We start from the raw sequence: 15,589 nt of genomic DNA, 5'->3' as shown, positions 1-15,589 counted from the left end.
AAATCAAAGTAACAAACATCTACTTGACCACGTGTGATGACTTCAGAATAAATGGGATTAAGAAAGGAGACTAAGTTCGTCATGGTTGTTTTACCTGTTCTGAACCCATGCTGTGAATCGGACAATCTATTATTTAGATTAAACGCTAAGTGTTTAAATATTATTTTGTCAAATATTTTGGCAAATCCTTTTAAAAGGGATACACACTTAATGAGTCAGTTACTTAAAATGCAGGTAACAAAAATATTTTATTCCTCCACATCACATCATGGTATGAAAGAGGGTGGTTATAAACCTGTGATAAAAAATTTCCCGACTTTTACTTGTCTGAACATTGATATAAGTTTATCACCAATAACTATAAAAAAATTTAAATGAGTTTATTACTTAGTTTAAATGTGTATGTGTCGAATATCTAAAACTATGATCAAAGAAAGGCTTAAATGAAGATCTACACTGTCATCAAATTATATTAACAGTAATATTTAAAAAAAAAAATGTTATTAAATACTTTAAAAGTTAAAATTTAAGTAACACAAAATATTAAAAGAAAAATAATAACTGATAGTCAAACCCAAATACAATTGTACAGCCAAAATAACATTTCCATAAGAATTATGGCAGAACCATCAAAAGCAATATACAAAAGCAAACATATCAGCAAAAATAATAAGAATAACCTCCTGACTTAAGAATATGGAGAGTGGCAAAGTCAAAACCAACTCACCTTTCGCTTTCTGACCAAATTCAACCAATATTTCGGAATTTTCATGTTAGTATTGCTGCTCCACTCTTCCAAATAACGCATCACCCTCTTCTCATGTTGTTTGCCTTCGTAATGCATGTTGGCTTGTTTCACAGAGGGTAACTGACGTAATGAAAAAAATCACCCAATGAACAATCATTACAGTATGTCAATCATTAACATGTTATCCTCAAATCCAATATAAGCAGTGATACATTATGTTTCGCTGATAAAAATTAAGCAGTTTTTAAGGAGCATGCTTAGAAATTTAATTACTTTAGATATCAATTAATATTAATAAATTTATTTAACCTTGTATTTTACAATAAGTTGTACACAAAAATTCTCTGCATCATTGACAAAAGAAATGCAGGCATAAGGACTAAGGAGTGTTTTAGGAACTAACCTGCACAGTGAAACATTCAAAAAGTACATGTACAAAACATTTCTTAATGTCAGAGTCCAAAACAACATAAAAACTTGATGAAGGCTTTTGGACATACGCCATTGCTTAGCACATGTATGTCTGCAGAAGAAAACTACAAAAAAACACAAATGACAAAAAACACAAATTAAGCAAAAATTGCTGTTGTCAGGATTTAACGCCACACAATATTCCACAACAGGAACATGGTCAACAAACAAGGAAAAAACGAAGAAAAATGGACTACCAGAATGAAAAAACCCCCACAAATGATGACAGCACAAAAATTCTGAACCCAAAAAAATTCAACACAACAGTTGAACAGTTCTGTTTTAGAAAACTGTTGTGTTTGTTTTGTCTTTTCGTTTGGTCTTGTTTTTGTCTCGTTTTGACTGTTGTGCTGGATTTTTTGGGTTCAATATTTTTTGTGCTGTCATCATTTGTGGGGGTTTATTCGTTTCTTTTTGTTTTTTGTTTTTTTTTGGAAAACTATTGTGTTTGTTTCGTCTTTTCGTTTTGCTGTGTTTTTTGTCTCGTTTCAACTGTTGTGTTGAATTTTTTTGGGTTCGGAATTTTTGTGCTGTCATCATTTGTGGGGGTTTTTTCGTTCTGGTAGTCCATTTTTCTTTGTTTTTTCCTTGTTTGTTGACCATATTCCTGTTGTGGAATATTGTGTGGCGTTAAATCCTGACACCAGCAATTTTTGCTTAATTTGTGTTTTTTGTCATTTGTGTTTTTTAGTAGTTTTCTTCTGCAGACATACATGTGCTAAGCAATGGCTATGTCCAAAAGCCTACATCAAGTCATGCACTCCCATTGCACAAATCTTTCAAAGATAATACAACATAAATACATTCACTCAACAAAATCCATTCTTAACTGAAGGAAATAAAAAGTTTACTATGGAGTTTTACAGGACCCATAGTAAAATTTTAGTATACATTAGGGCCCTTAAGCAATAAAAATCAAATTAAATACTTTTTAAGAATATTAAGAAGGTGTATGAACCCTGATACAAACACAAGTACAATAAAATTGTATAAGCAAGCCAAGATGCATTGGTTTTTAAAAAAAAAAAATTAAATGAATTGGTTAGGCAAATGCATTTCAACCACTGCTGAAACCCAAAGCCTAGCTAATTTAAACAATGGCCAAGAAAGCCTGAAAACTTTACCACCATCTAATTAGCTCTGCTGGTCCATTCTAAACAAGATGTTTGGCATCACTATACATCACCAACAGTACTGAAACTTCTCATTTGACTTTTATTAGAAACCTCTGGTTCTAATGTCCATGTGCCATACTTTCTTGAAATAAATTTCTTTTCTCAATATACTGTCGAGTAGTTTTACAACAAATTCCAGTCAAAAAAAATTTGATTGAATGTTTTTTTTTTTTTTAAACTTATAAGTAAAGCTAAACTCTGCATTTGGGATTACAGTAATCACCAAAAAACATAAATAAATGAATAGATGTATTATTTAATAAGAATTTTTACAATAATTTTGATTATGATGAATATAATTACAATACCGAATATTCCTTGTGTCCGCAGTATTCTAGCTGAAAACTTTCAAATTCTTGCCATGTGTTTTCTTTAATTTAAGCATTCTTTAAAACACAAAACAGCTCATCCTCATATTGCCAGTTGTAATGGAAAACAGACCCTGTTTTAATTATAATTTTGTGCAGCCGTTGACAGGAATGTATGTCAGAAGTCAGTTCCTGAATCTTAAGTTTTGTTGGAATGCACTATGCTGATGATGTTCTCCCCAATTGTGTACAGTTCAAACATTAGTTGAAATTTCTCTGTTTTGAAGGAAAAAAAATTATATAAAAAAACTTGGTACCAGTCAAAAGATGAATGCCAGCATTTGCAAAAGTAAAAGGAAGCTAAATAATGTGAATGAAAAGCAACTTCACTCAGGTCCATTGTGCATTTAAGTTTTCAATGGCCTTTCCCATAGTGACTAGAAAATAACCCCCCTCCTAGTTGCAACTTGCCCTAACGCTATGCTACAAGTATAGAAGTCATAACACCACCACAACCAACAAAATATAATTGACGTAATGATACAAGTCTAACTTACAGTGCAGAGGCACAACTCGCATGTTAACTTTCCAAACTTTCGTGTCAAGTCCTCTGGGAGAGGAATCATTTCCCCGTCATCATCGTCATCGTCGTCGTCATCCTCATCCTCATCATCGTATTCCTCCGCTCTAAATTGCTCTGAAAATAAACACATCCAAACAATATGTTCGAAAAATATATCCTTAACACTAGCACAACTTGTATAGGGCCTTCCATAATGCACAGACCCTTGATTCTCCGAAATTATCCTCTCTCACTCACTCCTAAAAGCTCTGCCTCTCCACTGAGTCAGTAATTTTTTTTATTATTGCAGTGAAACCTCATTAATAAAAACCCTGCTAATACAAAATTCTCATTAATACCGAGTGTTTCCACAGTCACTAGAAATTACTCAGGAGTTATAAAGCTTAAGATTTTGTTTAGTACACCCACCCCTCCAAGTAGCGCTGTTCGATTACACTGTTTTGAAGTAACAACACCAATAAATTACAGCATGATTATAGGCAGCATGGTCATAGATTCAAAGTAGCGCTTATTTCTTTTACGTGGTTTTTATTTCTATTTGCACGCAATTACAATAGCACTCATATAGCATTAAATACAATGCAACAAATTTATTCTTTCCTTAATAGCTATTTGCTTCCTTCAATGGGTATTTATTTCCGATGACACACGTGTGTTCAGCCAACTTTTATTTTACCCCATCTCGTATGTCAGCAGCAGCTCTGGAGAGTAAAGTTAGAAGCTTTCAGGGCTAATTTTACCTCGTGTCTACTAAAATGTGCTAGTGACTAATGTGCTAGTGGCAAATCATGGCATTTAGTAAACAAGTCAGGAATTACATTAACATGATAAATGATCCTTATAATAATAGAAAATATTAGGTTTATGCTTTTTTAATTCTTATTATAACTGAAATATATATATCCTATATTAATAACATTATTTTGTAACTCGAAAATGTTATTAGCACCTGCTTAGGAATTTTATGTCAAAGCCCTATAATGTAAACTCTGTGGTACATGAACTTTTAAAATTTAATTTTAGGTTGTAATGTTATTCAACATTTATTTGAATGTACTTCAAACATATTTAGAAAATATTTGTACAGAAAATTAATTTTAACGGGAGCAGTGCCCTGTAAAATTGGGAGTCACCCGGCAAACTTATCTGATTAGAAAATGAATTATTTTGATTACATACACTCTTATGGAAAAAAACTATGAAACAAATTAAAGTGTTACTCCAAGGAGCAGGTGTACAACGTACGGTTATTATGTAATACAAAGATGTTTTCGTCTAACACAAAATCAATTACATGAAAAGATAAAGTTTTGACTAAAATTATGCTGATGCAGTTTCCTAGGTTTGGTGCTGAATGGAGAAAACAGCTCTACAGGTGTACCTAACCGAAATATTTTATTAGCCTTAACAAGATATGAACAGATATATATATAAAAAAACCAAACAGCGCTCAAGACACGGCATGTGACGCAGTCTGTAAGAACGACAAGCAGTTTTTCAAGAAAGCTATTTTCAGCTTGCTAGACAAAAAATAATAGTAATTATTCCAGATATATTAAAAAAATTCACAGGGTTTCTTACTTTTTTCCCTGCACCAAAAGAATTCCTGGCTTATTCAGGGTTTCCCTAATTTTCCGATCAGGTGGCCAGCCTGTGGTTATGTCACAAATTTTCTCATCAGATATTTATCAAGCATTATTTCTGAGCTGTAAAATGTCATGCAAGTGATCATAAAAATGAAAACTTGCATAACATTTTACTGCTTTTAGATACTTTTTAATAAAGATATGTTGAAAAAATTTGAGACGAAACATAAAATGCAGAAGAGCTATCATGATAGATTTACACGGAAAGCAATGAAATAATACTAGTATTGACCAGAGGATGAAATATTCAAGATTGCACGTGCGACCAAGCCTCAAGCTTACAGAGACAACAGGTCTCTGCTTCGGGAGAAGCGCATGGCTCCAGACTCACACCAGCCCCCCATCATTTACTGGAGTTGAACCCGCCGCCGATGGACCACAGCTGTGGAAACGCTCACACGACACACGAGTTGAGGCTCCAGGAAACAATAAATTAGAGTTTAATGTCTCGTAAACGTTGAGGTCCTTAGAGAAGGGGGTAAAACAGTGAGATGGTGCGGAGATTCAAGTGCATTTGATGAGAGAAAGATGTCACATTCCTGAGAAAATCAACCCACTCTCCCTGCAATGTAAGCCAGGTTTCCTTCTTGTGAAAAATCAGGTCTGAGCCCAGCAAGAATCCAATCGCTCGACATTCTCAATACGATAGTGCGTGCTAAGTTACATAATACAAAACATCTTAACTCCGGAGAAAAAACATAATTTTACCTATACAATACATAACATTTGTTGGCTGCAGAGATACATTCCTTACTGACTTTTGCAGTTTTAAACACCAGCATTCTCTTACTATAATAGAAACCGCCCATGTAGGTCCACAAGAAATTTGAAAATTTGTGTCAAATGCTGTAGTGTGCTGCATGTATTAAAAGTTTTTATAACAGTGCTTCATGTCTTTTCACACTTTTTCCATATCTTTGGAATCTGCAGTATATGAGGTCATTTTGTACATTGCTCACTTAAAATAAAATAAACGAACTGGTTACTTCACATCACTTGCAACACACATACTTACAACTACTAGCCCCATGTGTCAAGAATTACAAATATGTGTCACTAAACTCTATTTACCAGAAGGAACGAAGAAAGGGGAGGTTGGAAGGCAGTATGCAACAAAGCCTTGAAAAAGGCACTGAAATGGTCCTTTTGTGTCACCATTAGGAACAGCAGTAAACAAAGGTGCTGCAGTTTGAACATTATTAGGTACTACTACCCATACTTGCTAAATAAAGATGTTGACTGGGTTGCCAAAATAGAAATGTGTATTTTTATTCTTATCTAAAACTGAATTTTACTTAACATAACACTGATGCTCACGTGCAATTTCTTGCTCAGAAAGTTTCAATTGTCGCTTTTATTGTAATGCTTTTGTTTTCTTTTGATTAAAGTTGTCTTACACGGTTTAAGAGAGGTTTAAAGTGGCAGAATATCTTAAGATTATATTTTATATTTGGCTTCAAATCACTTGAGACACAACTCAGTTCCGAGTCATGCCGGTGTGCTGGGGAGGACAGAAAAAAACACTTTGAGAGAAAATCAATCCAAATGAACACAGATGAGATCCAAACCCTGATGACCAGAATGCGAACTAGACACGCCAAACCACATGCTAACCCATTCCTGATGGGGTTAAGGAAAAAAACCAAACTAATTTTATTGGTTCAAACCAGGTTTTTTTTAGGTTTAAAACAGAGGTTTTTTTTTAAATTAGTGATTTTGGTTCTCACCATGTTCAAATTAAAGCGATACAACATCCCGCTTTCTGCCACTCGTGTTGAATCAGAAAGTCCAGCATATCTGCACATCTGACTGGAACTTAACCTTTTAAAGAGTATTTCCCCACAGATAGATTCTCAATATAATTGGTGTTTCACACCTAATGGGGATTTAAAGTACAGTTGAGAATTTCCCACAAAATAGGAATTAACTACATATTTAATATTTTTAATTTTAGAGGAGTATTTAGCTTGGTATGATTTATAACTTATTCATATTATTTAAAAGATAGATCGTGATTAGTACTTAATTATTTTCTTCCTGTAAATCACAAGACACATTAATGAACAAAATTTTGTTATTAGGGTGGAGACTTTCCCATGAAACTAATTAAGATATTCTATTTAAAAATACAATATTAAAAAAAAAAACCTTTTGGTGTTTTTATAAAAAGCAAATTAATTTAAACTACGGTTTAAACCATTGAGGTTTAAATCAGCCAACTTGTACTTATAATAAGATTAATAACAACTTAATAATTATGTACCATAATTTCCAAACTGTTTCGGTGGCTGTTGCCACACCTGCGGTGGCAGCCGCGGCCGCGGAAACGCAGCACTCTGTTGACCAACATGGCCGTAATCAAAAACTTGTCCTAGAATAAAAAAAAAAACAAAGTTTATACTTATAATAAAAGATGTATTTAGCTTATCGATGGCTTAGAATGAAAACCTCGTATCTCAATTTTTGGACGAAAATACATTTTTTATGTTTTTAACAGGAAAGGCTCGTATCTCACAAAATGTTTGGCTGAAAGAAATAAAATGTGCATCCTACTGCTTTCTATCGGGAAAAAAAGAAACCATGTATATCAGTAGGGGGGGGGGGGGGGGGGGGGGGCGAAAGAAACTGTTTTTTGTCTCCGCTGCAAAATTTGCATTTTATGAGATACAAGGTTTTCATTGTAAGCCATCGTTTTGTTAAATATATGTGTAATAGAATGGTAGGTACTTACAAAATTATAAATACAAAAAAAAAAATACAAAAAAAACATGCTATTTAGCTATTTTAGTAATTTTTATCCAACTTAATAGCACAGAAACCAGGTAAGTGAAACAAAAATTGCTTAAATATGAAACCCTACTAACCATACAATATAGTTTTAAATATGGTGTTTAAATGTATAATCCAGTGTATAAATTTCTGTTTTTTTTTGTTTTTTTTTATTTGCTCACATTTAATTTTGTCCCGAGCAGCCTAAACAATACACCATTTCATTTTCAAATTCGTCTTGTAACATTGCAGAACCCTGCCCTCCAATATAAATAATTTTTCTTTTAAACTATTTTCATGAATGTAAATATTTCTTAAAAAGTCTTTCTAATGATATTTTACCGTTTGTTATATATTTTAGGGTTGATATTTTTCACTTGCTATGTTTTTAAGAAGGTATTTTGTGTTTTAACAGACATTTTCTATCATTAGTAATTTTTATGTAATTATTCACAAAGAAGTCGCTGTTCCAGATTTTTACGTGTTTAGGCCTACTTTTTCAGGTTTTTCTCAATAAGTTTAATTTTGTAAAGTAATTCGAATTATGATTGCTGTTCTTAATTTTTATTAACGTGTTGTAATATAATTATAAATCACGGGACTGTGTCTGGGCTGGTGTGATGGTTAGAAAGAGAGGCATGAGAGGCCTGTAAGTGTAAGCGAGAAAGGAACAGTGCTTCCCCGCCAACCGAGATAAAGACGGTGATTCCCCCCCTGCATGGGAACCGGGTGATAACTGCTCTCTCACGGTGTGGGAGAGAGAACGAGAATGGGAGTCCCCGATTTCGAGGTGAAATTGAAAAGAGACAGATCAGGGGAAGCCCAGAGTTCTGTGTGTAAAAGATTTTTTCATGTGTTGTAACTTGTTTTGTAAATGGCTGATATCTGTAGCGTGAATGAAGAGTGCGTGTGATTGGTCAGTGAGGTCATGTGACGTCTACTCCCTGCGTGGAGGAGACGAGGTCATGAGTTCACCAGTCGTCTGTCGAACGCTGGACGAGTAGGTCGCGTTCGGTGGCTTCTCGCTAAATTATCATGTAATTTACGAAGAGATCATTTCACGTTGGTGGTCGGAGCCAGGCCTATATTTAAATCAACCTAATTGTTTTTTTTTTTGTTTTGGATATAACTTAATTAGAAATTGCGGCCACCTTCGTAGGCATGTTGGCTCGGGGCGGAATTCGTTTTCGCTGGGTGCGGTTCTCTTCGAGGTCGTCCCATTTTTTATACTTGCAGTAAAACATTACTGAAGGACTCAATCTAAGCGATTATTTTCCGGTAATTTCTCGTCATGCAAGCTACCAGCAGTTGTTCGATGGGCAGATGTATGTGGACTGAATGAGTAACTTCTTTTGAAAGTGTTTGGAATCGTCTGTGCAACATTCTATAAAAATAAAATAAAAACATCAAAATTTGCAATCGGCGTTGAACTGTTTATTTTGTCTATAACGAACCGTTATATTTGGCGCCCGGCCGCGCGGCTTGAATTTTAACACGACCCTGAGAGCAAGACGGACATTTTCGGTGGTAAACAAAGATGATCTCCCAGAACTTTCGGCGCAGCTGAGCGGTGAATGCAGTTTTTCTCCGCGGCGAGAGACAACGGGCTGATGCAGCGAGTGAAGAGTTCCTGAGACGGCGGAAAGCAGTACATCGAGGGACAGAGCGACCCAAGTTACCATGGAACTTCAGGCTTGTCTCAACGAGGGACTTCAGGACCTCATTGCCAGACATCGAGATCGTCACTTCGCGGGACATCGCGGGATTAATCGCCGAAAAATAGCAAGTCGAAAAATGGAACTAAATTAATTGTGTGCATGGTTTTTCATTTTTTTTTTTGAGCATTCAAATAATATTTGTGTTAAAATTTTTGTACTTTGGATATCTCATTATGACGGTTAGTAGCCCAGTTGAGGTTATGGGGGGGTCAGAGATGTTACACAGATTAATGGAGATGATGCAAGGAATGAAACAAGACATAATGCAGGAAATGACACAAAAATTTGAACAATACTGTCGGGAAATGAAACAGGGACAACAAGATCTTATTAATACAATTGAACAGGGATATAGGGTCATGACAAGGGAAATAATACAGGAAATGGCTCAGGGACAGAATGAGCTTGTTCAGGGACAAAATGAAATCAACAACAAAATAGATCAGGCAACTCACAAAATAGAAGGAAATTCACAAGAGATTGCTAAGTTAAGGAGTGAAATAGGCACACAGTTGCGACAGGAATTCGGCAGGGTGGAGAACAAATTTGATGACTTTAAAATTAATGAACAGGTAGCCATGTGTACGAACAAAGTAGATGAATGTGCAAATGAAGCAAATGTAGGAAAATGTGATAGGGAAATAATAGTGTCGAAAGAAAATGTTGAAGTTGTTGTACATGATGTACATGAGCAGGTAAACATTGAGAATGAATGTGAAAAATTCCTAGATGAGGGAAACAGGGAATGTTTGGACAATGTGGTTGAAAAAATTAGTAAATGTAGAGTTAATGGACATGTGAACAGTTTCTTGTGTAAACAGATGGAAAGAGTGGAGAATGAGATGAAAGCATTCTCAAATACACTTAAGGATGAATTTGATGAGGAAGTATTCGGTGAATTGAGTTTTGCAGATTGCGGAGAAATGATAAAAGGGAGATTTTGTCAAAATGTAAGCAGTAATGTACGAAGATGTGGGTTGTGGGTACTGAATAGGGTACAAACTGAAATTTTCGCACCGATACATGTGAGAAAAACTGTGCAACTCGTTCAGAGGGTGTTTGTGTGGAAACATGTGTACAGAACTGTAGCCGAGATAGTAAGCAGTTTTTTGGGATGTGCAAAGACAGAAGAAATGAGTGGTAAATGGACAGGGGTGATGCAACCTCTGGAAACAGTGTGTGTAGACTTTTTTGGCCCACTGCCAAGATGGAAGGGTAGAGTCAAAACCAGTTTTGTCGTGTTTGATGTCTTTTAAATTTTTTTTGCAATTTTTGCCATTTTTTTTTTTTGGAAAGTTTTTCAGAATTTTTTGGTATTTTTTGAATTGTGTACTTTTTAATAATGTTTTGTTTTTGTAGAGTTTTTGTATTTTTTAATGAATAGTTATACATAGTATAATATAGGAATGCACAAATAAGATTTTTGACAGAATTTTTTACAAGATTCTTAGAGAGAAGGAAGATAAATAACTATGTTAATGTGAATATTTTCTGTTTTGAAACAACAATAATAATAATGGAATGGTATAGATTCTTTTTGAATATACATTTACTAAATATTATGAGAAGAAATAATTTACATTGTGAGAATTTCATTGCACTTGGTTAATGTTTGTTTAATGCTGTGTCATGAGATGATGTTAACGGAAATTTATTATGAGTTATGTTTTTGGAAAATGATATATTTTTGAAATGGTTAAATATTTTTAATGAAAATGCTACATATTGGTAATACTAAATGTTTGTTTTGGATTGATGACAGGGTGACAACATCCTATATTAAAGGTATGAAATGTAATGCTAAACGTTAATGAATAACAGTCATCGAGTTTTGAAGCTGCAGAAGTAGTTGTGTGTTCATGATGGCCAGAGTTTAGGTGGATTTTTGGTATTGTCCTAAATAAGCAGCAGATGTTTTTTTTTGTGTAATGTGGTTTGTGAGGCAGCTGGGGGGCCAGGAGGTTAATTTTAAATATGTTTCCGGCGTGGAGTCCGATGTTTTTTTTTGCAAGGGTGAGTCCCTTCTCCTTGGTCGCTCCCACCCCTCATCAAGGTTAATTTTATGTGCTGTTGTTGCTGAAAGGGGAGATATTGTTTGAAACCTAAGGAAGGGCATTTGTTCATGTAATTTGTTTTTGAAGAATAGAAGCATACGATTGTATCTTAATGAAGTGTTTGTCATGCCATGACTATAGAATTGTCAACTTGTTGTTTGTGGATAATTAAGTGAAATATCTAAAGCTTAAAATTTGATGTGTAATGACAAGTGCAGTGTATATTTGTGTATAGCTTTGTATTATTTTGTGTTTTAAATTTCATTAAAAGGTTAGCCGAGCTGACTAGCAGCTAAAAGGGTTGTAATTGAGCGCCCCTTACCTTTCGGCTAGCTCAGGAGTTAGGAAGGAATGATAAAGGAGGTTGGAAAAACTTTATGTAAGTTGTGGCTATATTTTTTTTTTTGTGTAATAGGTTAGCCGAGCTGACTAGCAGCTAAAAGGGTTGTAATTGAGCGTCCCTTACCTTTCGGCTAGCTCAGGAGTTAGGAAGGAATGAGAAGAGGAAGTTGGTAAAACGGGGTATTTTTTGTGTAATTTGATAATAGATTAGCCGAGCTGACTAGCAGCTAAAAGGGTTGTAATTGAGCGCCCCTTACCTTTCGGCTAGCTCAGGAGCTAGGAATGAAGAAGAGAGTTGGAAGGACTGTGTGTATTTGTTATGTATAAAAGGTTAGCCGAGCTGACTAGCAGCTAAAAGGGTTGTAATTGAGCGTCCCTTACCTTTCAGCTAGCTCAGGAGCTAGGAATAACGGAGAAGGCAGTTGGAAGAGTTTGTGTATTTGTTATGTGTAATAGGTTGGCCGAGCTGACTAGCAGCTAAAAGGGTTTTAGTTGGGCGTCCCTTACCTTTCGGCTAGCTCAGGAGTTAGGAATGATGGAGAAGGAAGTTGGAGGAACTTTGTGTATTTTTATGTATGATGATGGTTTTTTTTTATATATTTTTTATATAATGGTTAATGATACTAAGAGATGTAAGTGAATAATGTCAACAAATGGAAATTCAGTGTATTGATGCAGAATTAAGTTTGTGTGTATTTGGTATAAATGTTATGAGGTGTAACATTTTAATAAGAAATTTTGAATATGATAAGTGATGATGTAGTGTGTTATAAAAAAAGTTTTAAAACTTCAATAACTAATTTAATGTGTTTTAGAGTTGTCTTTGTTGTGGAAAGTTTGCTACGAGTTTCAGTGTCTTAGGAAGTTGATGCATCTGTTCAGAAGTTAGTATTTCTTGGGTTATCAATATTGAGCAGACTAGGTCTAATTTTGAAATAAGTGTTGTCCAGTGGTTGAAGTTATGATAGAGGTATTGGTGAGATTCTTAAAATGTTAGAAGTTGTTTTTTTTGATGGAATTTAGGAAAATTTGGTGTCAACAGTTTTGAAGTGATAGTGTTGTCAATGTTTTGTTGGTGCAGATATGAGGAGTGGAGATATTGGTGGATTTGTGAGTTAAAGTGGTTATTTCATGGGATTTGAGGAGTTTGTCAGAAGCAGCAGAGAATCAGAGTAACAGCGGTTTTTTAAGGGATTTTAAAGGAGATAATTTGTTTTGAGGTTATTTGTCGTCGTCATTGAGGTTAGAAGTTTTTATCGTCGTTGAGAAGTTTTTATCGTCGTTGAGAAGTTTTTATTGTCGTCAAGGTGGTCATGGAGACGTAATTCCTGGAGGTTTTGTATTCGTCGAGGTAGTCATGGAGACGTAATTCCTGGAGTTTAAGATTTTCGTCGTCATTGAGGTAGTTATGGAGTTTATTGCAGCTGGTGTTGAGGTTTCCACAGTTGTAAAAGTAAGTTGTTCAGAGTTGTTTGTTGTTATTGAAGATTCTTCGTTGACCAGGGGGTGTCTGCTTAAAGCTTATAGAGAGACCAGTTTCAAAGTGATTTATATTTTGCACTGACGAGAGAGAGATAACCATTTGTGAAGAGTTGTTGACACTTTGTAGTAAGAGGTATGTTTTCAAATTTTTGGCTTTTTAACAAAGGAATTGAGGTTATGACAATATTTAAGTAACAGTTTTTTGGGAATTTCTTTATAAACAAGGGTAGTAACAACTGGATGCATTTATTTCTCAGGATGTTTTGTATTTATTTTGGACAGATAAGTTTGTCACTTTTGTAACTTTTCAATTAAATGTAGTGTTAATTTAATTGAAAAGTTGGGGGGGTTATGTAACATTGCAGAACCCTGCCCTCCAATATAAATAATTTTTCTTTTAAACTATTTTCATGAATGTAAATATTTCTTAAAAAGTCTTTCTAATGATATTTTACCGTTTGTTATATATTTTAGGGTTGATATTTTTCACTTGCTATGTTTTTAAGAAGGTATTTTGTGTTTTAACAGACATTTTCTATCATTAGTAATTTTTATGTAATTATTCACAAAGAAGTCGCTGTTCCAGATTTTTACGTGTTTAGGCCTACTTTTTCAGGTTTTTCTCAATAAGTTTAATTTTGTAAAGTAATTCGAATTATGATTGCTGTTCTTAATTTTTATTAACGTGTTGTAATATAATTATAAATCACGGGACTGTGTCTGGGCTGGTGTGATGGTTAGAAAGAGAGGCATGAGAGGCCTGTAAGTGTAAGCGAGAAAGGAACAGTGCTTCCCCGCCAACCGAGATAAAGACGGTGATTCCCCCCCTGCATGGGAACCGGGTGATAACTGCTCTCTCACGGTGTGGGAGAGAGAACGAGAATGGGAGTCCCCGATTTCGAGGTGAAATTGAAAAGAGACAGATCAGGGGAAGCCCAGAGTTCTGTGTGTAAAAGATTTTTTCATGTGTTGTAACTTGTTTTGTAATTGGCTGATATCTGTAGCGTGAATGAAGAGTGCGTGTGATTGGTCGGTGAGGTCATGTGACGTCTACTCCCTGCGTGGAGGAGACGAGGTCATGAGTTCACCAGTCGTCTGTCGAACGCTGGACGAGTAGGTCGCGTTCGGTGGCTTCTCGCTAAATTATCATGTAATTTACGAAGAGATCATTTCACGTTGGTGGTCGGAGCCAGGCCTATATTTAAATCAACCTAATTGTTTTTTTTTTTGTTTTGGATATAACTTAATTAGAAATTGCGGCCACCTTCGTAGGCATGTTGGCTCGGGGCGGAATTCGTTTTCGCTGGGTGCGGTTCTCTTCTAGGTCGTCCCATTTTTTTATACTTGCAGTAAAACATTACTGAAGGACTCAATCTACGCGATTATTTTCCGGTAATTTCTCGTCATGCGAGCTACCAGCAGTTGTTCGATGGGCAGATGTATGTGGACTGAATGAGTAACTTCTTTTGAAAGTGTTTGGAATCGTCTGTGCAACATTCTATAAAAATAAAATAAAAACATCAAAATTTGCAATCGGTGTTGAACTGTTTATTTTGTCTATAACGAACCGTTATATTCTTTTCCTGGCTAATGCACACTTTTTGCACTCCCAGAAAAGTATTAAACATTATAAATTGGCTACATTTCCATTGTTTGTATTAGTAATCATTACAAAACACAGACGAAAAATGAATTACATTAACTGGAATAATATTGGTTTCTTGAGCCTTGACATGTGTAGCAAAAAACATTCAGCTCAACATTCTCCTGACAAGGATAAAATCACAAGTTAAAGTTTCATTGAACGTCAATATAGTTTCAATGGGAATACCAACAAAAAATTAATAAACAGTAAAACAGTATTCATAACAGGTTGTAACTAACTGCTCATAAAAAGAAAAAAATACAGATGAACGTTTGTCTTAAAAAAATCATTAGGCCTATATAAATATAATTGTGAAATGTGAAATGTAACACACTAGAAAACCTGAAACAAGGAAATGAAAACACATTAATGAACCTGGTTGCCAAGGTCAACAGCCAGAATCCATTACCCGAAAAATCTGAACTATTACAAAATGTGCCGAACCTTAAAATGCTGTATTTTACTGTGAATAATATATCTAAGCAGTTTTAATATCAATTATAGTATAAATTATAGTCATATGTAATATCATCAGGCAACCATATGCTAATGCTTAAAACTACATTGTGCATTAAAACTACAAAATTACAATACTGTTAGCCTACTGTTTTTTTTATATTTTTAACTTTGTTGAAGGTTTGAAACTAA

At 34.8% G+C, this 15,589-nt stretch overlaps 1 protein-coding gene across 8 annotated transcripts in view; it reads right to left on the bottom strand.

Annotated features, from left to right (window-relative positions):
- LOC134528149 (uncharacterized) overlaps positions 1 to 15,589 on the bottom strand; it is a 67,691-nt gene that overhangs the window by 33,205 nt on the left and 18,897 nt on the right. For all 8 annotated transcript variants that reach the window (XM_063361481.1, XM_063361479.1, XM_063361474.1 and 5 more), the window contains 3 exons: positions 7,195 to 7,302; positions 3,260 to 3,399; positions 728 to 868 (listed from right to left, as the gene is read on the bottom strand). In XM_063361481.1, the coding sequence (XP_063217551.1) occupies positions 728 to 868; positions 3,260 to 3,399; positions 7,195 to 7,302 (389 nt within the window). The remainder of the gene's footprint in view (positions 1 to 727; positions 869 to 3,259; positions 3,400 to 7,194; positions 7,303 to 15,589) is intronic.

The sequence above is a fragment of the Bacillus rossius genome, chromosome 1, assembly GCF_032445375.1.
Source record: "Bacillus rossius redtenbacheri isolate Brsri chromosome 1, Brsri_v3, whole genome shotgun sequence".
Classification (NCBI taxonomy): domain Eukaryota; kingdom Metazoa; phylum Arthropoda; class Insecta; order Phasmatodea; family Bacillidae; genus Bacillus; species Bacillus rossius.
Note: the sequence above shows the minus strand (reverse complement) of the source record. Positions and strands in the feature narration are given on the sequence as shown.